Below are 27,120 nucleotides of genomic sequence, written 5' to 3'. Positions count from 1 at the left end.
CCACGGTAATCTAATCCGAGGGCAGAGGCAGGGAAGGGGGTGGCGAGGCGTGCTCGGTGAAGAGCGAGGTGTGTACGCGCGAGGAGGGGGTTCTCTCCTTTGCCCCTCCTCCCCCGATGGGGAAGGAAACTGGGATGGTTCGGGTGATCGAGATGGGGGTCCGAGGGCTAAGAAGGAAGGAGGCCGTTTTCCACGTCCCTGTCCTGTTTGCTTTTCTCCCTCTAACAGGTAATCGGGGACCCAAGCCGGACGCGTGCTGCCTGTAGGCGCGGCGGTTCCGTGGGCGCCCCGCGGGGCTAGCGAGACCCGGGACGGGATCCTCCCAGTCCAGGACTAGGGTGAAAGCTCTCACTCCGCTTTCAACTTGCCCCTGGAGAACTCCCACATCTAAGACTAGACTGGCAAGGCAGGGAGCCGGCACTTAACCAGATCTTCCCTCCAGGGCCAGCCACTTCTTCCAGAGCGCCGCAGCCGGCGCACGGAATCGAATTAAACGCCTCTTGGCGCTTATTGTCTCTCGCTAATTGCTCCAACAATGGCCACTATAAAAATGGAGACACCCAATTAAAGGCCTTGCCGGACCGCGCTGGGCTCCCGGCGACGAACTGGCCACCGGCCTGGGGCTTGCAGACCGCCTGGGCGCGAACGGGACTGGTGAGGGGCTCTGGCGCCAGCCTCGGCACCTCTGGCCTCCACTTCCTCCCCAGACGCACAACGATCGCGGTCGGTTCACACCATTTTTATTGACCGATCGCAGCCCAGGAAGATTGATCGAGCTGGAAGGGACTTCTCCTCCCCCAGCCCCAGCTCGCCAGGGCCTAGGGGCCGCACAGCAGTTTTTGGCCTTTGCTGTGGCTCTGCGCCCTCCCTGCCCCCCAGCCCCGCAGGTTCCCGGCTTCATTTCTGTCTTCAGCGGCGCGGCCGGGTCCGCCCAAGCCGGCGCCGCGGCTTCGGGGGGAGGGACGCAGCGGCGCGGCCGGGCTCCGCTTCTTTCTCTCGCTTGCAAATATTTGCTGCCTCGCTGGAAATCCGACTATATCGCGCGCGCTCCGCTTGCAAAGTCCTTAAGTAAACACGCTCAAATGACCGCCCCAGGCGGCCCGAGGCACGCTTACTCCCCCTGCACAGGATTAGTAACTTTATGACTTCGACCCCGAGGCTGGCTTTTCTGGTTACCCTCAGTGGGCCGCGCGCGGGCGCCCGGGGCCGCTCTCCAGACACCTCGGCCCCGCGGAGCTCGCCTGGGCGCGCCTGTCGCCAGGCTCGGGTGGGTGACGCTGGCCACGTGGATCTCCGCTCTCTGGGTCCTGCGACCCCAGGGGTGAGCCTGGGGCGGGGGGCACGCTCCTCCTCTCTACGCTACGGGCTCTGGCTCCTTTGCGGGATTGGGTTCCCCACTTGGATCCGATGAGAGCGTCTGAGCTCCCAGGAGGGCGGGTGGGAGGGACCTCAGCTGGAGGGCATGTGTTTGGGAGTGTGTGTGTGTGTGGTGGTGGTGGGGGGGGGGGGGTCCCAGCTTACCCCGACCGAGGAGAGAAAGGAAGGCTCCATTTCTTACCCTTTCCCCAAGAGGGCACACACACCCCGCTCAACTTGACGCCTGAAGCAGCCGCCTCGAGGCCTGGCGTTTCAGATAGGCCAACCGGCTCCCGCCGCCCCACGCTCAGCCCGGGTACCGGTTCCGGGCGACCGGGGATGGACGGTAGACGCGCGGTCGCCGTCTCTGCTTCGGGATGCTCGCCCTAGGGGTCCCAGGCATCCAGACCTCGGCCAGCCCCTTGCTCTGGAGAGGGAGGCCTAGCGCTCTGCAGGAGCCCAGGGCCCTGCTGCTGCGGCGGCGGCGGCGGCGGCAGCATCCTTCTAGGTCTCCACCTCGCTTCCCTGACCCGAGCTCCGCCGGCCGCTCCCGGGGAGGAGAGGAGGGACGGGGGCTCTCTAGACCGGCCCGGGCCGGGGTCCTGGATAGGAGCCCGGGAGGGGGGGCAGGGGGGGCTTCAGATCTGCAGGAGGGCGCTGAGGCGTTTCCGCAGGAGGCTGGGATTAGCTTTGCGGGCTAGGGCAGAGGGGGGCTCAGTACCACCTTTTCTTCCCTTCAGCGGGCCTCGAGCCCCCACGCTCCCCCCGTCCGCCCTCAGAGGAGGAAGCCCGGCCTGCATTTGCCCGCGAGGCAGGTCAGGCAGGCGCCGGGCCTGGCCTAGACTCCCGCAGCCCGGCTCTCCGCCTCAGGCCACGCGCCGCAGCCTCTCTCCCGCCTTGCTCCCTTCCCCCCTTCCTTCCGCGTGGGTCCCGGGGCCGACCTCGGCCCTCCCCGCTCGGTAGACCCCTCCTCTCCTTTTCCCTCCCCCCAGCTCTGTACTCAGGGCTCTGGGGTTGGGCCCGTGACGTCAAACCCAGTGTGGCGTCGGCGAGACTGGCCGGCGCGGGCCATCAAAAGAGCAACGTCCTCTTTCCCAATTACCCACTGTCAGTCCGGGAACAGGGGCGGACCGGCTGGGAATTAAATGTTAAATACCCCCTACAGGCTGGCTCCATTACACTGGGCACCCAGCCGCAGGCCCCCACTCCTCTCTGCCAGCCCCAAACCACCCAGACCAAGAAGGGGCTTCGAGATCTTTTATTTTTCCAAGGGTTGGGGGTGGCTCTTCAGGTCAGTGCAGCCAGACTTGGTGCTCGTGATTTAATTAAAATGAATAATACCTCCCCCCAAAGTTTGAGCATTATCAGAGGCGCCACTACACCGGAAGGCCTCCTTCTCAGGGATATTTTCTCTTTGTCTTTTAAAATCGGCTTTAGCCTCTGAAGTTAACGTTTTCAAGTCCTGGCGTCAGCAGCGTCTCTTTCCGAGGATGGGTCCCTTTTATTTCCTGGACTTTCAGGTCTTGGCGCAGAGGACCAAAGAGCTCCGTTTGGCATTTTCCGCGTAGCTTTGAACTGGGGTCCGGCTAGTGTCGGCGGGTCCTAGATCAACGCGCCAAGATGCCCTTTTCTTTTCTTTTTTTCCGCCTCTGCAGCCATCCTTAAGCTGAATCTCGGGACTTTTAGCAACAATGTGTATGAGTCCGTTGTCCTTGTTTATGGAGCGGTTTCCGGTGGATGTTAGACAGAAGCTAAATAATTAAAAGGTTTGGAGAGCGCGGTGAGCAGGAGAGGCTGGCAGCTTGACTGGCCCTAGAGAGACGTGGTCAGAATGAAGGAAAATCGATGCTCCTTTACTGGGCCACCCTAATAAGCAGGGACTAAGTGGGCTCAGGAGAAACATGGGGAGGGGGGTTAATTTAGGGACTTTCTTACCGTTTCGTGTCTAGAAACTCAAGCTGATGTTTCTAACAAACATCTAACAAACGTCAGCTTTAAGAAAATGGAGACTCAAGAAAACTTCCACGTCAGGAAGAGCCACGTTTCCACTATTTCTTCCAAATGAAATTTGTTAGTCTTTCTACGAGGATTGTATATTAAAGCAGGACAGCCCGCCCCCCACCCCACCCCCACCCCCGCTCCATACACACACCGAGTTAAGGTTGAATATGGGTGGTTTTCTTTCACCTCAAGGAAGGAATCCTCTAGCACTTTAAGGGATGGTCTCTTCTATGTTGACTTTTTTTTAGGTGTATTTGTAGGGAATTGTCACGGGGTGGGGTAGAGAAGCGAAGAGGGAATAATGCCTTCCAATTGAACCCCAAATCAAACTGTCAGTACCGTCCGTGGCAAAGCCTGAGGGAGAACCCACGCTCTCTCCTTGCACACATTGCCCTGAGGGGAGCCGCGGGTGGAACCTTGAGACTTCGCTTCCCGCCCGACTCTAGCACACCCGGGCCGCTTTCTGGGGCCAGACGGCTGCAGCAGCCTGAGCGCCGCTAGGGGATGCAGTGGCTCAAAGCACCGAGACCGGCCAAGGAGGTTGCAGCCCGCGGGGCTGTCCAATCGCGGCCGCGCCGCAGCCTCGCGCGCTGATTGGCCCCTTCTCGGCCCCGCCCCGGGCGCCCCGCCCCTTCGCCGGGCTGTCTCTGATCTCTGCTGCCTCCGCCCGAGGCTGCGAGGCCGGACCGAGCTAGTCCCGCGAGCTGCGGGGCCCCGGGGAGGTCGCCGCAGTCCTGCCCGGCGGCCCGGGTGGGGGCCGCAGGAGGGGGCTGGGGAAAAACGCCGGGAGCGGGAGTAAATAGGGCTCTGGGCGGGGAAGAGGGAACAAGTTGGGTAACCGGAGCAAAGACCCGAGTGCTTGGGGAACCAGAGATTCTCACCTCCCCCCCTTCTCATCCATCACTACTGTCACTCTGGTCAAAAGCACGCATTGATTACGAATATTAGGTCTGGAAGGGACAGCTGCAACAGCTGAGACATTCTTGCCAGGGGCTTGTGAACGCCAGAGGCCTGGGAGAATGTAGACCACGACCACCAAAAAGTTGCCACCGACATTTCAATCAAAGTCACATTCCGCCCCGCCCCCGACCCTCCCTTGCCCCCCCAACTCTCCCCCAGTTCCTCAATTTCTTAGGCAGTTCTCAAGAGACGCATATCTCCATGTATTCTGACATTACATTTTTTTTTTCCTGACCACTTTTACTTGCAGAGACCTCACATCAATAAACGACCCAATACCTTGGAATGAATGCAAAAAAAAATGTTTGCTCATTTTAAAAGTCTGAAAAAGAAGGGCCGTCTGTAGAATAAACTTCATGAATGGGGCAGACCGGTGTCCCCGGTACGGAATAATCCAGCGAGCCGGAATGAATTGGCAGGAGCCGGAGCCACATTTAAAGGGCCAGAGCGCGTATTCCCTCCTGCCCGCCCCCTCCGCCCCGAAGCCCGTGGCGCGCCTAGCCCACCCTCCCCGCTGCCCCTCCGCCCGGGCTGCCCTCCGCGGCGCCCCTTTCCGGTCAGTGGAGGGGCGGGAGGAGAGGTGGGGGTGGGGGGTGAAGTCCTGAGCGGGTTTGGGTTGCAGTTTCCTTGTGCTGGGATCCTGTCCCCTCCTCGCCAGCGCCAGGCTCCTCCCCCGGCGGCGCGGATGACACTAGAACCTCCTTAAGTTCCGTCGCGCCACAGCTGTCTGCGAACACTGAGCTGCCTGGCGCCGTCTTGATACTTTCAGAAAGAATGCATTCCCTGTAAAAAAAAAAAAAAAAAAAAATAGGGAGAGAGAGAGGAAAAGAGAGAGAGAGGGACGGCGAGCGCGCGAGGCAGAGCGAGCCACGCAATCTGACCGGGCAGTTTCTGCTCTCCCGGTCGCACGCCTCCTTCTCTTCCTCTCTGCTCCTCGCTACCCAGGTTGGTACTGGCGACTTTTTTTTTTTTTTAACTTTGATTTGTTTTCTCTCTCCATTTGGGAGGACTTTAAAACACGGAAAACTCAACCCTCCTCTTTCGGGGAGTTTCTGGAGGCTGGAAAGTCGGTCCTGGGACCTGGGTCCCCGGAGGGAGGGAGCTGTCGTTCAAGTGGGAACCGCTCAGTCAGTCCCGGGATCCCGGGAGAGCCAGGCAGCTGGGGATGCGCTTGGGAGACGTCGGGTCCTTCGCTGCCTCCCGGTTTTCCGAGCTCCGGAGGGGGCGTGCGCGAGTGCGCGCGTGTTAGCGTGTCCCGGGGGCGCGGGCGCGGGGCAGGACGGCTCGAGGGGAGGAGATGCCACTTCATAAACTCAGGTGCTAAGTGCTTAGGATCTCATCCAGGTCTCCCCTTCTCTCCTTTGCAGGTGGCCCAGAAAGACTCAGTCTTGGAGCCGCCGAGGAGCCCCCGGTGAACAGGAGCCTCACTTGCAGAATTCTAGCCAGTCCTCGCTTCCCTTTTACAATTTGGCCCGTTTTTGTCCTCCCGTACCTAATTTTGGGAATTTCTTTCTTTTTTTTTCCTTTTTTTCTTCCTCTTCTTCTCTTTGCTAAACTACCCCGCAAAGATTTATTTTTTTAAAAAAATCTCACTTACTCACCTTTCCTTCCCTGCTTTCCCATTCCCCCACTGAAAACAAATCCTTAAACGACCCCCGCCCCTCCGACGGCAGGAGCACCTGCGGAGCCTCGGAGCCCCCAACCGCCCTCTCTCTCCGCGCGCGGGTTCCGGGCCCGGCGAGAGGGCGCGAGCGCAGCCGGGGCCATGGAGGTGACGGCGGACCAGCCTCGCTGGGTGAGCCATCACCACCCCGCGGTCCTCAACGGGCAGCACCCGGACACTCACCACCCGGGCCTCGGCCACTCCTACATGGACCCGGCGCAGTACCCTCTGCCCGAGGAGGTGGATGTACTTTTTAACATCGACGGTCAAGGCAACCACGTCCCGTCCTACTACGGAAACTCGGTGAGGGCCACTGTGCAGAGGTATCCTCCGACCCACCATGGTGAGTGCGCCCCGAGTGCGAGGACCACCCCTCCCCCGACCGGCTGTCCGGGCTCCCCGGGTCGGGGAGGCAGGGAGGGACCAGGGGGTGGGGAGAGCCGGCCAAAGCCCCCTCAAGTGCCGCTGCTGCTCCATTTAAAAAACTGGGGCCCGGAAATGGGCGAGGAAGGCGTCTCGATCGTCGCTAGAGTCTGTTTTTCAAAACAGTCACAGCAGGCGCCTTTGCGCGGCTGCGGCCCGGGGGCCTGGCGCTCACCTGGCGGGCGCCGCGCGGCAGCCCTCTGTCCCGGCGCGGCCGCGGCTTTTGGGGCCTGGGAGGTCTGGGGCGCCGGGAGAGCCGAACCTCCGCCTCCGCCGGTCACCGCTCCCCAGGCCGGGCATCCGGCGCGGGCCAAACTTGGCTGGGGCTTAGTTCTTTCTAGGGGCTTCGCTCCCCCATTTATCCCGTGGTTCTCTCTCGGGGGCTTCTGCCGGCGTGCCTCGGTGTGTTTCTCCAGCACATTTCCAGAAGGGCCCAAGGAATGTATTTATTCCCCTCGCTGTGTTTCGGCCTTTGCCTAAAACTAGTGCATTTGGTTTTTAGGCATATCTCCTAACTCCTAGGCTCCGAGGAAGGGGATTCTGGTGCTTGACCAGGTTTTGGTGGAAAGACTACCATTTTAAGTTTGAGATGTTTGGGATTTCCTAGATTCCCGCCTGCACAGAATTTTCCTGCGTCTATGCTTTTTGGTTGCCTCCTTGCCTGCTCCCGGCAACTCTTGCCTTTCTCTCTCCTCCTGCCTGCAACTGACCCATAGGGTCCCAAAGAAGATTTAGGATCCATCAGGGTTTCCTTCTATGAATGCAATTCCAGTATTTTCTTTTTTCTTTCTCTTTTCATCTTGAGAAGTTCGGGGGAATTCTGAAATGGTAAAGAGAAACCCAGCCCTATGTAGCTGAGGGGGAAAGCTCTCACACTTTCCACCTGTAAGTGGGTTCCCAAAGAAAAAGTAGGAGCAACATTTTAGGTGGAGGAACTGTGCGATGCTCTCCTGGAGATCCGCCCTGGCTCCCCTGCTTAGGTCGCAGGGCTGGGGCTGATGACAGAGCCCCTGTGGGAGCCGGCGTTCTCACTCTGCTGTCACCAGGCTTTAAACAATTGTTTCTGCAGAGGGGGTGCTCTTTGCCCTCGTTCTGTGCACATCAGCAGTTAAGTGGAAATGAGGTAAATGCAGCCTTAATATTATTTACTATACGACTTCCTGCATAATGTGAAGCATGACCCTCAGTGTTCAGAGAACTCTCCTTCCCCCTCGTCTCCCCTCCCCTTCCTCTCTCTGAAGATTTTAGTTTCAGTATTGTTCTTAATGGTTAAATAGAATGTCAAACGCTGAGATAGGTACTGGATTAAAAGATCAATAAGTGTGTGGATTTGCACTTGCCGTGTAGACTTACCCCTCTCAGAGTGACTTTTGGTCTGAGTTAGGGCTGCCTTATGGCTCTGTATTTTAAAGGAGGGCTCAGTTTACTGCGTGTGAGCGAAATAGACACAGAAACTGGAATTTTGTGTCTCTGGGGCTCAGGTGAAAATTCTTATATTACCCTGGTGGAATCACAACCTTAGGGTTGAGATGGGCCTGTTGTTTTTTTTTTTTTTTCAGTAGGATTTGGGAGGGTGACAAAGGCAGACAAAAGTGCCATCTCAGGGTCTAGCCTTGGAAACTTTCTCCAAAAGCCTGAGCAGTTAATTTTGCTGCAAATCTCATTTCAGGCCTGGTCATTTATAGGCCAGCAGTGAAGTAGGGGTACATGGAAGTCACCCTAAAACGGTCCTTCCCCTCTCTTCCAAACCTTATCCTTCCTGCTCTGGGCCTGGGCCGCTGGGTCCGTGTGTCCTTCTGGTTTTGAGTGGTCCTGCAGCCGGGCTCACCCCTTTAGGCCTCATCCCTCACAGCCCACCCTCTTATCAAGCTGCCTGGGATTAGGTCTAGGCTAGGGGCCGCTGGGTCATTGAAGGAAACCAATAAATCAAGTCAGGTTCCAGAGAGGGACCTCGGGGCTGTGATTTAGAAAGTGTATTTGGAGAGGCCAAGAAAGCCAGGGCCCCTTCTTGCTCCATCGCAGCAGGTCTCAAGGGTCAGATGCAGGCCCTTGATTCCCTGGATCTGGTGGGACCTTGGTGTGGGAGACGGGTGAAAGGGGTGTGCTGGCCCAGGTACTGCTGGGGCCAGTCTGTGTTGAGGTTGTCCTGCTGCCGGGGCAGGGGCAGGGGTGGAGGGCGCGAACGCCCCCCAGTGCCTTTGGGGGCTGCTCTCACCTGCCTGTGTCTCTCTCTGGCCCCTTCCCTCCCCTACAGGGAGCCAGGTGTGCCGGCCACCTCTGCTGCACGGATCCCTGCCCTGGCTGGATGGTGGCAAAGCCCTGGGCAGCCATCACACCGCTTCGCCCTGGAACCTCAGCCCCTTCTCCAAGACGTCCATCCACCACGGCTCCCCGGGGCCCCTGTCGGTCTACCCGCCGGCCTCGTCCTCCTCCCTGTCGGCGGGGCACTCCAGCCCACACCTCTTCACCTTCCCGCCCACCCCGCCGAAGGACGTCTCCCCGGACCCATCCCTGTCCACCCCGGGCTCCGCCGGCTCCGGCCGCCAGGACGAGAAGGAGTGCATCAAGTACCAGGTGCCGCTGCCCGACAGCATGAAGCTGGAGTCGGCACACCCCCGCGGCAGCATGGCCACCCTGGGAGGGGCGGCGGCCTCGGCCCACCACCCCATCACCACCTACCCACCATACGTCCCCGAGTACAGCTCTGGACTCTTCCCGCCCAGCAGCCTCCTTGGGGGCTCCCCCACCGGCTTCGGGTGCAAGTCGAGGCCCAAGGCGAGATCCAGCACAGGTAGGAACCTTCTCTCCCCCAGAGACCCTTCCCCCTTGCCCCCCAGCCCCCTCCACAATCTGAAATCCCAGGCAGGGACGAGAGAGCCCGCCTTCCCAGTTCTTCCATGGGGAGAGAAGGAGGTGTGTCTTGTCTCGGTCCTGTCTTCAGAGCAGAGGGCAAGTGGGATCTGGTTGAAAAGGCCCCCTTAGAGCTGGAGAAGGAAAAAGATAAACAAAAACAAACCCCCATCTCCTGCTTGTCCTGCGGGGGTATTGGTGGGTGCTGGCGGTAACCTTTAGTCAGTTTGCAAGCCCAAATGGAAGGCGAGGGAATAAATCTTTAGTGTTTAATGCTAAAACGAAACCTCCTGAAACCCAAACAAAACAGGTCCCTCCTCTGACCCCCCTGGCCTCTGTGTCCTGGCTCTCTCCCTCTGCTCAGCTCGGAGGGGGTCAGGCAGTCACCGGAGGACAGCCCTTGACACAGACATGTATAAATAAAGTATGTGTATATTTTTCGCTGGGGGCGGGACCCTGGCAAAAGCAGGACACACATTCTCTCCGTGGCAAAGGGGGCTCGAATCCTGACTTCTGGGTAGAGAGGGGAGCTCCGCCCTGGGGAAGCAGTTCAGTGACAATCAGAAGCGCTTGTTACCTGCAGTGTCTTTGGCTACTGGGAGCCCATTGCTAGGCAGGGGCAGGAAGGCGTCTGACGACCTACTCCCCGATTGATCTGAAGCCAGAGGGGTTAGGAAGGACGTAAAAAGATTCCCCAGGTGCCTGTCTCTGCTTCCTCTGCTCATCTGCTTACAGAAGAGCACCGTTCCCGCCGCCCCCCTAAAATTGAGCTGCATGTGTGGTGTAGAGGCTGGCATGAAAGGAAATGCAAAGCCCACACAAAATATTTTTTTTTGCTTTAAAAATAAAATAATCCACTACCCATGTCGAAGTGGCTGAATCAGTCGGGGGTTCTTTGAGATGCCTTTTCAATGTATTCCTTTTTTTCCAAGATGGTTTTGGGAAGATTGGCGTGTCTCTTTGGGAAATATCCATTTCAGGGTAGGTGTCTGTCCTGGTCTGTCCTAACTGGCTACCTCCCCAGCCAGTCTCTCTACAGACTCTGTAGGCACTGAAGTGGTGGAAATCGCTTGTCTTTTCTGGATGAGACAACCAGTCTTGAAACAGAGCTTGCAAAACCCGGGTTTAGAAAACTTCCGAGCGAGGGCTATGGGCGCCCCAGTGACCATGAGATCAGTTTCCAGGATTTTTTTTCTAGGGTGACATTCACTCCGACTGCCTGGGCAGGACTGTCTCTATTTAGTTGATATGTTTCAGCTAATCCAATTATTTTCAGACTGCTGCACGCGACAGTTGCATTGTTTATCCCGAGCCAGGAACTTCACTAGAGCCCGGATGCGGTTAGGCTGACAGAAAAACTCAGACCTGCATGTTCAGTACATGAAAGTCGGCCGAGGGAGAGGGAGGCGGCGGGAGGAAGGGAGGACAGGCAGGAAAGCGGGGAGCGGAGGGTCCCCCGAAGCGCGGAGGGGGAGGTTGTTGATCAAGGCTGGACGGCTGCTGGCAATAAGAGCCAAACCTGTGCAGTTTTGAGGTCAGGGTGGGATTTTTTTTTTAAAGTTCTCTTTTCTGGTAGGGCTGAAAAGTTGGGGGGAAGATCGTGGTCTCTGAGGCTGGAGTGGTGGTTTGTGTGGGGGGGAGGGGACAGAGTGACTTTTCCAAATGCCTTTGGTCCTCTGCCCTCATTTTGGAGTTTGATTCCCCCCCGCCCCACTCTGTCGTGCGCACCTTGAGCCTGGCTTTGTCACTTTCCTGGAGACTCGGGACATTGGGGAGTGGTGGGGGAGAGGGTTGCGGTTTCCCTAAACCAGAACCAGGGGCACCTATATACCTATTTTCTTTTTTTGGGTTGGGGAGAGAGTAGAGGAGCCGATTTAAATTTGGCTTTTGACTTCCTCCTCCCTATTGCTTTCTCACAGTTTGAGAAAAAAAAAAAAAAATCCTGGGCCCGCACACATGGGCAGTGAGGGAGTTGGGACTTTCGGGAGTGTGGCGCATGCAGGGGAAGTTTCCAGACTCCTAAGAAGGGTAGAAGGGGTGGGAATTAATGAGAAGGGGACTCTCTTGGTTTTTAGTGGTTGCTTTTTTTTTTTTTTTTAATTTAACCTCTTCTTCACAATCGCCTGAAGGAGGAGCCCAGAGAAGAGAGGGTTGTCGCATTTTGGAGAAACGGTTGAGCTGTGGTTTAGAGCACCTATTGCTTCTAACACCCGGGCTGTCGGGCTGGGATGTGTCTTTGCAAACACGAGACTATAAGCCGTTTTTCTTCAGCAGGGGAGGGGGGGACCAATTCTTAGCTCTCCCCGGCTCCCCTCCATCGTGGGGCGTGCCACTCCCCCCTTTTTCCTCTGCAATTTCCGTACCCCTTTCCATCTAACTCCAGGCTCAGGCTTACAGTCAGAGGCAGAGGGGTGTCTGAAAATGGCTGTTGAATGCTAAGAGGCCTGCGGTTGTCACCTTAGCGCGAGGTGTCTGTCTGAGCTGCTCACACCAGGCACTGAGCGCGGAGAAAGAGAGCAGGAGACAGTCAGGGCCTCCCTAAGGAAAACTGGTTGTTTGCTGAAGTCACAGATTAGAGGCAACAAGGAGAGAAGAAAAAAAAAAATAATAAGAGAAAACCAACACGAGGCAATTGCGAACTTGCCGAGTGAATCAAGACAGAAAATTGCTCTAGTGTGCAGAGCCTCGCTGGAGAGGCAACCGTTGCTGGCTTTCAAAGTCCCTCAGAAAAGGAAGCTGTCATCCTCCCTGCCACCTGACAAAGGAAAGGAAATCAGACTGATGGTGTCAGGCGGGGACATCCCCGGCCCAGGTGCCCGGGAGTGGGGCCGTTCAGCCCAAGCTGCTGGTGATGGAGGAGGCTTGGGGTCCCGGAGACACCCCCAAAGGTCTGGGGTGTGAGACAGTGGGGAGCCTGAGGCCCCTGTCTCTGCAGGTGGGGGAGTTGGTATGGGCTGGACAGTGGGCACAGATGCCAGGAGAGGCTGGGTTGGGCTGGTGGGCATGGCTGCCCCCAGGAGAGGCTGGGCCCGCCCCGCGGCAGGCAGAAGGGCTGGGGGCCCCTGGCTGCCTGTGGCCACTCCTCGCCCACTCGCCCTTCCCTCCTTCCTCTGCGCCTCCGCACCTTCAGCGGCCGCATCCCTCCAGTTTTGACCCCAGAGCAGAGGCGTCCGCTTGTGACTCAGCCCAGAGCCTGCTGGGCGCCTTGCAAGCCCTCCTGGCCGCTTAGGGCCATGCTCGTGTGGATCATCATGGGGCTGCTTGGAAGGCTCTCTGTAGACCCCGGGTTTCTTAAGAACCTTTTTGGTAGGGGGAACAAAAAGTGAAATCTCGTTACTCCTTCACTTTTTTTTTTTTTTTTTGAGAAAAGCAAAGTGGATGAAACTCCTGAGTACCTCCAGCTTGTAAAAGGAGGCCACAGCCACTTTCATTTCCAAAAGTCCGTTTCCTTCCCCAGAGCCCGTTTCTGGAGAAGAGCCCAGGCTCTGGGGGTGTCCATTCCCTGCCACCCCTCATGCTGGGTCTGGGGCTTTCCTAAACCTGAGCAGGGCCCTGGGCCCTGGGCTGGCCTTGCCCTCCAGGGGCAGTTGGCTCCCTCCCCCACCCCCATCCCGTCTTCCTGGTAGTTTGGGGTCAGCTGATTAATCTTTAAAAACAACTGTTAGGGGCTCATCTTTCCCACCATCCCCAAGCCTTCCCCCAGCACCTGGGAGATCTCCTGTTCTTGAAGGGACCAGCTCCGGTTGGCTCCGTCTGGGAGGGCTGTGAAGCTGGTGTGTCTTCCTCAGGGGAATGAGCCCCCCAGGTGTGGGGCAGGTTCTCCCAGAAACCTTCCTCCACTTCCTCCCCCTGCAGAAGTTCAGAAGAGCTGGCAGGCAGCTCCTACAATAGCATCTGGAGGGCTTCCCCGTGGGGGCTTCCCCTCTGGGGGCTTCCCCTCCAAAGGTGGGCCTGGTCACTCTCCAGCCCCTAGAGTGAGCGTTGTTCCAACCTGGCCTGGCCGGTTTTTTTGTTGATTTTGTTTGTTTTTTTTGGAAAAAGAGCAACTGCAGGCAGGCCTTGGTTAATGAGCGGACTGAGGGCCTCCCTTCCCCCTCCCCAAACTGGCCCATCCTCCTGATCCACTCGTCACCTCTTAACACTTCCCTTGGTTCTCTCTCCCTCCCCCCATCTCCAGCTCCCTCGACTTCAAGACGCCTCTGTGTGCCTCTCCAACCCTTCAGACTGGAGTTTCCGGGGCTGGGAACCCACAGAAAATCTGGGCCTTTTCTAAAAAGAGAGATGGTGGGGAAGGAGTGGGCCCTACGGGGTCTTCATCTTTTCATTGCTAGCCAGGGACGTTTACAGTTTCATTGGAAGTAAAACCTAAAGCCCTCGCTGCTAAAAATCAGTCAGCCAATTGATCCATGTGTTCATCTGTTTATTATCTGTTTTCTCGATCTAGCCATTGATGAATCTTTCCTTTGGCCTCATCCTGATCGTCATTATTTAATCAATCTGTATAGACAGACCTGGTGATGAGAATGGATCATCTTTGTTTTCCTCTGAGGGAAATGAAAGGGGTGTTTAGCTTTTGCCGTTGTCTGGGGCTCAGGATTTTCCCAGGGAACTGTTTCAAGTTGAAATCCGCCTTCCTTCTAGGCTCTGCTTCATCTTTCCCATCGAGTGGGGCCGGCCCCGGACAGGTGTCTGTTGCTTCTGATTCCTGTGTCACTTCTTGGGCCAGGGAGCTGTGTGTGTGTGTGTGTACATGTGTGTGCCTGTGAGTACATACATGCATGTATGCGTACATGGGAATGGTCAGGCCATGAGAGGGCTGAACAGTCATTCTTTTTCAAGGGAGCTGGAGGTGAGAAAGTTCCGTAAAAGAAGAAAAAGAGGAAAAAGAAAGTTGTCTATTTAGCTTTCTTTCCCTAATTCTGCTGGTAGCTTTTTCGTGTGTCTTCCGTAAGTGACTTATGTGTGATGTTGTTTTCAGAAGGCCGGGAGTGTGTGAACTGTGGGGCGACATCCACCCCTCTCTGGCGACGAGACGGAACCGGGCATTACCTGTGTAACGCCTGCGGGCTCTACCACAAGATGAACGGACAGAACCGGCCCCTCATCAAGCCCAAGCGAAGGCTGGTGAGTTGTCCCTGGGGCAGCCCTGACCTGACACTCTCCATTTTGTGTCTTTAATTTCCCCTCTTCAGGAATGAGAGCTTTCTGCAGGAAATTGGCAGGACGGCTCAAAATCGTGTCAGCTGGCTTGGGGTAGCTTTCCCCTTGTCTTTGTTCTTTCTTTTTTTCAAATTAAATATACAGGAAAGTGTTCTGTCTCTCTCTCTATCGCCCCCTTTATGGTTCTTAAGTCACTTACTACATTTTTAAGGATGCCGACTTCTGATTTATCCAATCTTAAATATCTTCGCTGATAGAATGATTGCTTTAACGGGACCAGGGTGACGGATTGAAAGTGTGTTGATAGCCACAGTTTCACAGAGAAGGTTAGTAGGTGGGTGGAGGCTCCCAGGTGCCACCCAGAACTTGTTTCTGGAGTCGCAGAAGGGGTCTCCCAGGAAGTGATGATGGTCTCAGTGCTGCCTTAGTGCCCCGGATGAGCTCTCACGTGGCCAGGGCTGTAAGATGAATGGGGCTCATTAACTGCATTGCGCAAGCAGCAGCCGGTGGCCTTTGTGGAGTTTTTCTTCTTCCGTGGTCTGTAGAATTGAGGAATTGCCACAGGTAAACACAGGGGAAAATGGATTTCTGTCCTGCTCCCTGGTCTCTCCTAGCATCTAGTCTGATTTTCCCTTTGAACTCTCGCCAGCCCGGTGGCTGTTTCCTCTCTCCCCCTCTTTTTTCCCTTTCTTAAACCTCTTGACCCCTAGGAATACTTGAGAAAACCTGGCACAAGCAAGCACATATAAGGAAAACTAGCAGGAGAGGTTCGTTTGCAAACTTGTCTTTGGAACCTCAGGCCAGATTGAATAGCAAGTGTATGTAACAGACAAATAAAAGCAAGCTTGGCAAATGATAACTCTAACCACAGTCAAGAGATCAAAATGCTTTTTGTGGTGATGACATTCACCAGGTGGAGAGGGGAGGAGGGGAATTTCCCCTTGCCGATGAATGGATGAAGTAGCATCCCTCAGATTGTAAGGTGGACCCCTCCAAATCCTCTGCATTCTTTTAAAAGAATTATTTGTTTTCCTCATTAGATTTTAGTGCAAATCAACACCTTTCACATCCTCTTCAGAAGAATGAAAATCTTTCTAGGGATGGCCATGCCCACGTGACTTTAATTTTTGGCCATCCTAGGTCTCCAGGCTTTATTTTTTCTGATCTTTGCCCCCGTCTCCAGCTTTCTCAACCTTCTCCCGACTTGTCCCCATGCTCTTTGGTACTTTTTTTTTTTTTCCTTTCTCTCATGTGCAAAGCTAACTTCCTAGGAAAAAGCTGCCGGATATCTGAGCTCTGGAGATAACTCATAAACAACAACTCAGCTTCCCCAACCTAAACATCAAGATGTTTGAACGTATCAGAACAAGACGTTGTTTGAAAAAAAAAAAAAAAAAAAAATGACTGGAGGTGTTAGTGCAGAATGAATATGATCACACCACAAAAGAATGTTCTGAATCACTCCAAACCTGGCCTTAGGAAAAAAAGAGAGAAGGGGGGGAAAAAAGAAAAGAAAAAAAGGAAAGAAAACTAACAACAAAAACTTTCTTTTTAAAATAAATCATGATATCATGATAATCGGGCTCTTTTTAAAAGGTAAAGAAGAAATAGAGAGCAGTAAAGTCTCAGACCCCGTGGTTGTTTGGTTGATGAGCAAGAATGCATTTGACATTTTCTCGAGGTTTCTTCTGTCTGAGGTGGATTGCCTAGGAGGGCTAGACTTGCATTTTATATAGTTTTGTCCTCATTCATCTTTCGTAAGAAATCTCTAGAACTCTGAGTAATAATCGCTTTTAATTGTAGAGTTCCTTTGCTGTCACATGTGAAGCTGTCTTTTCTTTCTTACTCATCTCTTCTGGGTGGTTTTATATTTTTAGTTCCATAGAATTCATATGCTCCAGAGAGACACTGGGGGCCCATTCAGGATGTATATGCATATATTTTTAGCGCTTAGATGTATTTGACTTCTGAGTATCTAGAACTTCTTTTTTTCTTTCCTATATTTCCCTGTCTCCTCTGTCTCTCCTTCCCGGCTCTGTCTCTCCAGTTTGCAGTTTCTGCTTTGCACTGAAGACCACTCCACCCCTTGGTAGATGCATATCTAACACCAAATAAACTCAGGCTATGCCAGAAATAGGAGAAGGGAAGACCCATAGAAATTTTTATTCCTAGTGGTGGAGGATTTTCATAAATCTCTAGCTTGCTTTATCAATACACTTTGTCTTCTGCTAGTGAACCAAACAGTGTGACTTTCAGAGCTTCCGTATAAATTCACTGAAAGTCTGAGCTTGCTTAGGTTCATGATACCGTCAAGATACTATAAAGGGCTATACCACGAGGCTCGTTACTCGGAACTCTTAATTTTGTTGGCTGATGTTTTGTGCTTGAACCATCCCTTTCCAGTTGTTGGGCTGAGAAATCCAGTGCTTGAGTAGATATTAGTCTGTTATATCCAAGTATTTCTTTTAAAGTGTAGAAAACCAGTCCAGGATGATAATCATCGGATGGTAATGTAATTGTCAAAATCCTTAAGCATCAATTTCATAACTTCATTTTCTTCCCAAAAGTGTACAAGAACACCAGTTAAGTCTTAAACGATCATGTTTCATAAAGGCGGGTGGACAGAGGCTTGTGGAATGAGAGACAGCACTTTTGGACTGGGGTGAATTATTTTCCAAATGGACTACTCAAAAGTAGAACCTTCTCAGTTACGAGGGAGAAGGGCTGTGTTTCCTTTTTAGTTCCACAGAACACAGAAACTAAGAATTACCGGGGGGAAAAAAAGGCAAAAAAAAAAGTGCCATAGCTCTGGTATTTAAACCTGTAGCAAAGGGGAGCATCTTTGAGACAATTTAGTAGCTTTGAAAGGAAAGGAATCACCCTGGTTCATTCAGAATTGCCTCCGGGTTTTCCATATCTGGCCACTTTGAGTGTTTGGCTCAAGTTCTTGCTGGATAAAATATTGATGGAAAATCTCACCCTGATCCCTGTCATTTTGTTCCATGCTCTCATAACCATGCCAGAATTTTCTTGATCACAGATAAAGAGCAGCTAAATTCTTTCTCTTTCTCTTGCCTTTGATAATGTTTTTGAGTCCAGGGACAGAAATAATTTTGCAGTTGAAAATTTATTTTTGTGTTACAGGGAGTAGTGAGGAGATGAGAGGGGTTACCAGGGACCCACCTTCATTTTCTTTCAAAAGTTTTTGGGCTTAAGTTTATTTTTTTTCTGAGTATGGGTGCAGGGAATAGTCCCCTGATGCATTTAAGTACGTCAAAAAGTGAAAGAAAGATCTCCCTTTTAAAGGAAATGAAGGCTGTGACACAATCAAATAATGAAAATTCAGCTTGGGACTGACATCTGACCTGTGACCATTTGGCTCTGTGAAGAGCGTATAGGAAACTTTTCAGGGAGTCAGATGAATTGAAGGCAGAAGTGGGGCCCATGTTCCTGGTGGACTGCAGAAGTCCTTGTTCTTCTTAGTTTGTCTCATTAACTGAAAACCACTTAAAGAGGATGAAGATGGCTGTTACCACGAGTTGGCCGAATCTGAAAGCCTGAGCCGTGCACATTTAGGATAGCTGCAGATGGGCTGGGTCTGGCTCACTTATGGTGTTCTGGTTTGGTGCTCTCTCTGTGGCCCGCCCCACGTGTGTCAGTCACATATGCACAGACATTCTCTCACACTGTCAGCACCCTGCTCTCCTTATCATCTAGCAGTTCTTTATTTGGGATCTAGAAGGCACTTCTGATGCTTGGGTTTCCTCTTCCTTGGCTGTTAGTCTCTTGTGATGACCAGTATTCTTGTTGAGAGCTGTTTTTCTGGGGAGTCACTCTTCGAAAGGACCTCCTGGAGGCCTGGTGAAGAAAGCCACAGAGAGCTTGGTACCCAAACATGTCTAGTTAATTCCAAAAATTATTGCAACCCATAAAAATGAAACATCTGGTAGACTTTGTAGGAGGTGGGGATAGCTTGTGATTTAGAGAGGTAGGGTCAGCTTTCTGATCCTCCCAAATTCTTCACCCCAGGGGACAGCAGGCTACCTACTGACCACCGGCCCATGGTCTGATCTACTCCTAGGCCAGTGGGTCAGCTGTAATTTTCCTCTTGACACAGCTTTTGGGGATCTTTATTACTTTCATGTGGGCCACTTGCTAGTTTTGATTTCAGTGATAATTTTTTTCTTTTTTTAAGTTGGTCTCCGTGGTTCTGCAAACCCATTTAACATTTGTTTTGATTTTTATCCTCCCCTGTCTAACCCCTCCCCAGTCGGCAGCAAGAAGGGCAGGTACGTCCTGTGCAAACTGTCAAACCACAACTACGACTCTGTGGAGAAGAAATGCCAATGGAGACCCTGTCTGCAATGCCTGTGGGCTCTACTATAAGCTGCACAATGTAAGTGTCCGGGGGTCCCACCCCCCAGACAGTCTCCTTTGGTTAACGCACAGTGCATGGCATTCCCCTTCCCTGGTCCCCTTCTTGATTTAAAAAAAAAAAAAATTTTATTGGCATGTAGTTGATGTGCAATGTTGTGTTAGTTTCACATATTCAAAAAAGTGATTCAGTTATACGGATACATGTATCTGTTCTCTTTCAGTTTCTTTACCTTTATGGGTTATTACAGAGTTGATTCATGGGGTCGCAAAGAGTCGGACACGACTGAGCGACTGAACTGAACTGAACTGAGTAGAGTTCCCTGTGCTCTACAGTAGGTCCTTGTTGATGATCCATTTGAATCACACAATGAGGAGCCTCAGAAAAATCGTTGCAGGAGGATCCAGTGTGGGAAAGGACTGGGCACAGCGAAGCCTTGTCAAGACTGAAGGGTTTAAAATAGGTCGATCCAACCTCTTAGTTTGTATTGGAAACAGAATGCGTGGTGGACCTCGTCTGGGTTTTTAAGGGGGAAAAAAAAATCTTCCCCTTAGCAAACCAAAAAAAGTTGCCAGACATATTTTGATGTTTTCTTGCATTTTAAACTTTTTGCAAAAAAAAAAAAAAAAGAAAGAGTGTGCCAGAGTGTGGAAGAGAAAGGTAAATAGGATTGTGATGCATGATGCAGGAGTTCAGGGCGATTCAGTTACTGAGGGGTAGAGAGCTTGGCATAACCTGTGCTGTGAATTTTAAACGGATTCTCTGTATAAAAGATACGAGATGAAATGGCTGAGATATTTCATCTGCTGAGTTTGTCCTCCCCAGGAGAACTCCTGCAAGGCAGCCTGCGGAAGTTATCCTTTCCAGGGAAAAGAATGCCCTTTTCCTTATAGATCATATTAGCAGGATGATAATTGCCAGTCAGTTACGTGGATTTGGCCGTGTCAGTTTTGATCTTTCAATTTGGGGATCCTCCCATTTTGTAATATCTCTACCTTTAAAAAAAAATCAGCTATTTTTTTTTCTCCCTCGTACAACTCTGGCTGACCCTAATGACGCCTGGTGTTTATGTTAATCCCAGAGAAAGAATTTGTTTTCTCCCTCTGTCTTTGTCTGTCTTTCCCTGTCTCTCTCATATCATCTCTATGGTTCCGTCTGGTTTTCCTGAAGTCTCTGGGCCAGTCTGACTGGCAGAGTCTGGGAGTGAACTGGGGACAGGCAGAGGGGTTTTCTCAGAGCCATCCTGGCAGTCAGCGAGTCTTACCCAGAGACACTTGTGAATTTAGGAGGAAGATTTGCTGGTTAGAGTTTTTGAATCTCAGGAGAACTTTCCAGGGTAACCTTAGCAATCTAGTCCTTTGGTACCTCTTGGGAATGAGTTGATTCCGGGGGACCCTGTAATACACCCACCTGCCAGCGTGTCATCTCTGCTTGATACTCAGGGCTTGGAGCTGATGGAATGAGGGTCTTTTTACAATCCATCATTTCTCTCTCTTGCATCCCTAGATTGTGGTCTGTGTACATTTATCAGTGATGAAACCCCAGGCCTGTTTTTGCTTTGCGGAATTTCCTTGCTCATTGCCATGGAGAGAAGCAGATTTGTGATTAGAATCTGGAAGGTTTGGGGCCATAGAGTTCTTGTGCTCACCCGATGGTAGTCAACAAAATGATTTTGGGGGTGTGATGTATGGTTTGCAAAGAACTTTCCTGTTGTTTGACAACATCTGAGCCTCAAAGAGTCCCGTGATGTAGACAGGGAAGAAATTATTCTGATTTTGTTTTACTTGAAAAAATGATGACTCAGAGAAACAAGGATGAGGCTGATGAATCAGAAGGGCCCATATGGATTTCTGATTAGCGACAGACCTTCCAGGGAGATCAGGAGCTCAGGACCATTGGGGACAAGGGAAGAGTGAGCCACTTCTTATTGTAGAATATACCAGAGATCTGTTGGGAGTAATGGATTGTGTGTGTGTATGTACTTCTTTCTGATTTCCATAGAAGTATAGGAATTATGAGAAATGAACCAGCTATAAATTTCTTTGACTGCTCAGCCACAGTGAGATGTGATCTCAGTTGTATCCGATTGAAAAGCCATTTATTTCTGGAAGATATGCTTTTCTCATTAAATCCAAGAGAAGTCAAGGGCCCTTCTTCACTGCTTACTCCCACTCTATTCTTTTTCTTTTTAAAATATTTATTCATTTGTGTGGCTGTGTTGGGTCTTAGTTGCATCGTGGGAGATCTCTCATTGCGGCTCACAGGTTTAGTCGGTTAGTTCTCCAACCAGGGCTCAAACCTGTGTCCCCTGAATTTCAAGGTGGTTCTTAACCACTGGACTACCATGGAAGTGCCCTCACCCTGTCCTGGGCCCCAGTGTCTGGGAGATAGACGCGTGCTCATCCTCCAGAGTGGTTTTTCTGCCTTCTCTGGTTTAGTAAGAATTCACGGAAGGAGGCGGATTTGTTGTGTATTTAACAATAAGAGATACTAATCTATGAACATTCTCATCTTGTTGTGTTTTGTTCTGCCCATCGAGATACCAGGCATGCCCTAAGTTAGCTCCTGTCTCCTTATCTAGGTGTGTAGATAACTACCTATCTCAGTATCAGTGCTGGGACTAGTTATCTGGCTTTGTGTGGCTATCTGTGTAACTAGATATTATATTTAGATACCTGGCCCTGTATATCTAGATATCATCATGAAGAGCATGTGTCTAGGTGATATCTCGGGGGAGATTTGATGTGACAGTAGATTCCTATCACCTCTGTAGGCTGCATCTTTATCTTGATTATAACTTTGAGGAAGAAACCCTGAGATGTTCTCTGAGCAACAACCTTTCAGGTCCTCTGCCGTCACTCACTTGGCCTTCCTGTGCAAGGGGCAGAGCTGGGGTCAGCCCCACCCGGAGCAGGTCTGCACTCCTGTCCAGGTGACCAGCTCAGCCCCTAGAAGCTGTGAGTTTGCTGCTCCCAGAAGTGTTATCAGCAGCCTGGCCCTCTTGTCTTCTGGGTTCTCACTTCCTTCACTATCTCTTTCTAGCTTTTGGAGCAAACGGGCAGATCTTTGAGTCATGAAATCTTCTCTTCCTCCACCCTTGAGGACCCTGGAGGAGGAAGTGGTTTCTGCTCCAAGGAGTCAGGAATGACTAAGACCTTACCCTCTTGAGTCCCTTTGCCCATTTCCCTGGAAATGGGACTGAATGTGTGGTTGGTTTGATGTGTGGGGCAGGTAGCTGCTGTTGAGGTCAATCTGATTCTGACTCCTCGAGGGGAATGATCTTAGTTTGCTTTGTCAAGTTCCCCCACCCCCACCTTAAGCAAATGTGTATTCAAAACAAAACACATGGGGCTTATCAGGAAGAGAGTGATGCTATGCTGCCCTGAAGACAAGAGCAACGATCATGAGAGTAGGTGCTTGCCTTGGTCTTTTTCCTCAACTTCATGCTTGGTCTTTTTTTTTCTAAATCTTTTGTTTACCCTGAAATTGTATTTGTTTTTTGTTTTTAGCCACTTGGAGTATGGGATGTTAGCTCCCCGCCCAGGGATCTAACTCTTACCCCCTGAATTGGAAGCTCAGAATCCTAACCACTGGACTGCCAGGGAAATCCTTCATGCCTAGGCTTTGCTTTTTAGGAGGAGAGTGCTTTCAGGCTAGCACAGGGCTTTGTACCCGCTAAGTGAATATTAAATTCTTGTGGACTGGTTGTTTCACTGCTCATCTAGTTAGAAGTGAGTCCTCAGGACCAGGTAGAAATTGCAACTTCATCATCACAGTTGCTATGGCTGGGGCAAGAAGTTACATTTTTGCAAAGATGCGTTATGTTAAATTCCGGCCCCAGAATGTACAAATTTCAGGGGAAGATCTTTTTTTCCCCTGTGTTTAAAATAACTTAAAAAAAAATTTTATGTCTAATGGGAGGATAATTGCTTTACAGTGTTGTGTTGGTTTCTGCCATATAACGCCATGAATCAGCCATAAATATATACGCATGTCCGCTCCCTCTTGAACCGCCCTCCCACCTTCCGTCCCAGCCCGGGGTGGCCACAGAGCACTGGCTTGAGCTCCTTGTGCTATGCAGCAGCTTCCCACTTGCTGTCTATTTAGGGGGAGATTTTACATCACCTCTTGTTTCAAAAGGCCGTTAGAAGAGAGGCAAGCAAAAATTACTTTGAAGCAGTCTGGGCTTCTCAAGACAGAGAGACAAAACCCTTAAGATCGATTGCCTAGTGGTGCCAAAGTTCTAAGTCAGATTTTGGACCAGTAGACCAGATATATTTCCCTCTTGAAAATCCCTCCCTTGCCTCTCTTCTCCTGAAATCGTGTAAGGTAATTCTAGGAAGAAGACAAGTTATTAGATTTTAGTGAAGCAGAGAAATACAGCCATCTTGGGTGGCTCAAGAGTATGGTCCTTGGGGACAGAAAGTTCCCTGAGACCAACTTTCCCCCCAGTGATTGGTGCAAATGAATAAAACGAATAAGCCCTGCTTGGAACATCTTACCTGGGGCCTCTTGGCTTTTGAAATTGATAGCAGCTGAGACCCCCCTCCCCGCCCCCCATCACAGAACCCTCACTTGCAGAACTCTGGGCTCTCTGGGAAGGAGTCAGGGGTTGTGGGGAGGAAGGGGCTCCCTGAAAGCAGATCCCTGATCTGGGGCGGTCAGAGGAACCTGTGCCTGGGTGTGGAAGTCTGCCCCCTCTCAGAGCCAGCCAAAAATAAGTAAAAAAAAAAATTGATCTCTGTTTAGATTAACAGACCCCTGACTATGAAGAAGGAAGGGATCCAGACCAGAAACCGAAAAATGTCTAGCAAATCCAAAAAGTGCAAAAAGGTGCACGATGCGCTGGAGGACTTCCCCAAGAGCAGCTCGTTCAACCCCGCCGCCCTCTCCAGACACATGTCTTCGCTTAGTCACATCTCGCCCTTCAGCCACTCCAGCCACATGCTGACCACGCCCACACCGATGCACCCGCCGTCCAGCCTCTCCTTCGGACCTCACCACCCTTCCAGTATGGTCACCGCCATGGGCTAGGGTCCCTGCTCGAGCACCGCTCACAGGGCTCCAGGCGAGAGTCTCTCCGGCCCCCCTTCTACATGCATTTTCGCAGGAGCAGTATCATGAAACCGAAACCCGATGGATCTGTGTGTTTTTGCAGGCATCAAGCAACCTGATGTTGTGGCCACTCGGACGACGCAGCCTTCCGTGGTGTCTGTGTTCTCACTCCCCGAATCTGGATCCCATTTGTGAATAAGCCATTCAGACTCACATTCCCTATTGAACAGGGTCTCTCTAGTGCTGTGAAAAAAAAAAAAAAAAAAGTCACCAAACATTGCATATAACTTATATTGTAAGAAATACTGTGCATTGAAAGAAGAAGACTTGATTGCCTCTCGGTCGCTGTCAGGAAGGCATGGAGGACGCCATACCTTTGAAGGACGATGTGGGGAAAATAAAGAGTGGCGATTAAGAATAAACTAGGTCTGATATCCAAATGGACAAACTGCCAGTTTTGTTTCCTTTTCCTGGTTACAGTCGTTTGATGCATTAAAAGAAAAAAAAAAAAGGAAAAAAAAAAAGAAAAAATTTGTAGGCAAATCATTTGTTCAAAGCTGTGGGCCTCTGCATAGGAAATTCTACTACTCTGGGCAACGTGTTCCACTCTCAGGTTGCCCTGGAGGGTTCAACTAGACTTTCCTGGGCCTTCATGCTTTGTGAACATGTCCCTGTAATTGTTGTTTGTATGTATAATTCAAAGCACCAAAATAAGAAAAGTTGTAGATTTATTTCATCATATTATACAGACTGAATTGTTGTATAAATTTATTTCCTGCTAGTGTTAAGTACTGCTTTTTTTTTTTTTTGGTTTTTTTGTTTCTATTTTAATATTTTCTTCTTCTCTCCATTTTTGGTTGAAAAAACTGGGTGACATTCAGTTGACCTAAGGTGGTTGTGCTCCACGGGGTTGATTTTTTTTTTTTTTTCCATTTTGTTTCTCGATGATATTTATTAAATAGCTTCTAAGGGTACAAGAGCATATGTCCTTTGTCACTTCTCCCGCAGCCTGTGCTATGAGGGTAGCAGTGTATGAGCTACCCGCGTGCATGTCGGCGGCTCAGGCCCGCCAGCCCTGGGTCCTGAGAGCAGCCTGGCTGAATGTTAGCGCCTACTGTGTTCTGTGTTAGTGATCACTGCCTTTCATGCAGTCTGTTGGAATAATAATATAAAGAAATAATAAAGTGAAAATATTTAAGAAACAACCAAATAACATCATATTAAGAGTGGTGGCCAAGCTCTTCTAGAATCTGGTAGCTCTAGCTAATTGAAGCAAAAGGAGTTTAAACAAGATAACAGAGCCCACTTGTGTTCAGCTACACGCTGGGAGAGAATGCAAACCCCAGACAGGAACATCGATGTGTTTGGGAAACTGGGCATCTTGGGAGCTCGCGATGCAGCCCAGAGGAAGGCATCCCCGGGGCTGGAGGAAGTTCTGTGGTCCGCTCTTGAGTTGCTCTTCTCTCCTCCTGGTCTGGCCTTGAGGAGATTTTCTCGCCAGAGAAATGGGAGGATTTCCTTGTTGAGATTCTCAGGCGGGCAGGTTGCAGCTGAGATTCCTCATGGTTCTCTGCAAGATGGAGAGGAGCTGGGCTGGGTCTTGAAATTATGTCTGTTTTGCTTTTCTACTGTTGAATCACACCACAGTGAAGGGTGGATTGGAATGTTTGCGAAACATGAAATAACCGTTTTGTAACTTACGCTGTACAGTTTCCTTTGACTCTGTTGACAGAATGTGTAACCCTGGCACACATTTGAAGAATCTCTGTTAATTGCCTCTCTGCTTTCTTAGCAAATATTTCAAAGCTAAAGCTCAATGTTGAAATAAAGAAGTAGAGAATTACTGACACGCACGTGAGGATCTGCCTGGCTCCTAATTCGGACGTGGTTTCCCGTGACTCCTGAAGCACCCAAGGCCGTGGGCCGTGGCCGTCTGTTGCCATCGTAAACTTGGGAGCAGTTGTGGCTGGAGAGTTCCAGTGTCTCAGGGTTTGCCACTTTTTCCCTCCGTACAGATTTGAGCTGATGCCCTTTCACCTTAAGAACAGGGAGTTCAAATTCTTGACATTCTTGGGGGTGGGAGAAGGGCAGGCGAGAGTGGGGGGCACACATAGAAAATTCCCAAACTCAACAATCCAGTTACATTTTGTTTTAGGTGCTGCAGCCATAAAGGCACATTGGTTCCTCTTCCTTTTTCAGAGAAACATCATTTTATCATTCAATACCTGGATTTAACATTCTAAGATAGTTCTGGAAGATGATGCAGAAGATTTAAAAAAACTATATTCTCCAGTTTCTTGATCAGAATGTTATCATCTGTTTTCATAGTTTTTAATTATTTTGTTCTTTCTTTTCTTCACTTAAAAAAGACACACTAGAACAGTGACCCTGAGAGGGGGTTTCTTCTAGAAAAACAGAACAAGATTGTAGATCTAAAATCCTGCTCCAATATTCTTGAATAAACTGTGCCCCTGATTAATTTTCCATCTGTTTCTCCCTCTCTTTTGAAATGGTTGCGCTTAGCTCATCCATGGGAATATATGGGCACGTTTGGATTATTTCTTGAAAACATTTTCAGAGCCAACACAAGACAAAAAAGACAAACTGCGTAGTTATTGAAAGATTTTGCTATGTATGAACTCTTCAAACACTGGACGTTCATGATGTAATAAACATTTTGAATGGAAGTACTTCTTTCATTGATTCAGCAGATACCTATTGAAGATCTAGGTTGAAGTCCATTTAAGAGATATTTTAAAAAAAAGCAGTGTAGGAAATAGAGAAACCAAGGTTCCAGTGTCTCAGCCTTATGACATTTACAGGTTATTCCCCTTTGAAACGAATGACGAGCTGTGGTGAGGTTCCTGGCTGGGCCTCGGTGTTGGTCGCCAGGCAGGTAGAAGGCATGACGCAGTGGGAACACCCAGAGTCTGCTTGCTGAGAGCAGTGTCTGTTTTCTAAACCTTTGAAATTAGAATTATTTTTAGTTTAAAAATATTTTTAAAGCTAACTCCTCATCAGGGGACATCATTTTAGGATTTCTTAAGTCTAAAAACTGTTTGAAAGCAGCCAGTTTTCCCCAGGTAGAAAAGGACATCAGACCCAATTTCAGGAAAACACCTGTTCCTTAAACTGAAACTCAGAAACACCAGTGCCATCCATTCCCGGCTGTGACATCTTCCTCACAGTGGTGAAACTGTCCCGTTTACCTTCCAAAGATTTAGAAGCATCACAACTCCACGTTCTCCTGCATTCCATCCTCTGTCCTCGACCTCGA

The 27,120-nt window shown here is 50.8% G+C and overlaps 1 protein-coding gene and 1 long non-coding RNA gene across 6 annotated transcripts in view; one reads left to right on the top strand and one right to left on the bottom strand.

Moving 5' to 3' along the window:
* Positions 1–26,322, top strand: part of GATA3 (GATA binding protein 3) — a 30,574-nt gene extending 4,252 nt beyond the window's left edge. The window contains exons 2-7 of one of the 5 annotated variants that reach the window (XM_005214126.5): positions 4,568–4,873; positions 5,685–6,323; positions 8,658–9,194; positions 14,232–14,377; positions 18,684–18,809; positions 23,538–26,322. In XM_005214126.5, coding sequence (XP_005214183.1) covers positions 6,083–6,323; positions 8,658–9,194; positions 14,232–14,377; positions 18,684–18,809; positions 23,538–23,822 — 1,335 coding nt within the window. In that variant the 5' untranslated portion in view covers positions 4,568–4,873; positions 5,685–6,082 and the 3' untranslated portion in view covers positions 23,823–26,322. 5 annotated transcript variants of the gene reach the window in all.
* On the bottom strand, positions 18,120–20,451 carry LOC112449253 (uncharacterized). Its single transcript, XR_003037719.2, has 2 exons — positions 20,199–20,451; positions 18,120–18,271 (listed from the first exon to the last, which is right to left on the bottom strand). It is a non-coding gene; the product is annotated as an uncharacterized lncRNA (long non-coding RNA).
* Positions 26,323–27,120: the final 798 nt, after the last annotated feature.

Source organism: Bos taurus, chromosome 13 (assembly GCF_002263795.3).
Source record: "Bos taurus isolate L1 Dominette 01449 registration number 42190680 breed Hereford chromosome 13, ARS-UCD2.0, whole genome shotgun sequence".
In the NCBI taxonomy this organism is placed as follows: Eukaryota; Metazoa; Chordata; class Mammalia; order Artiodactyla; family Bovidae; genus Bos; species Bos taurus.
This window is presented reverse-complemented; position numbering and strand designations above follow the sequence as displayed.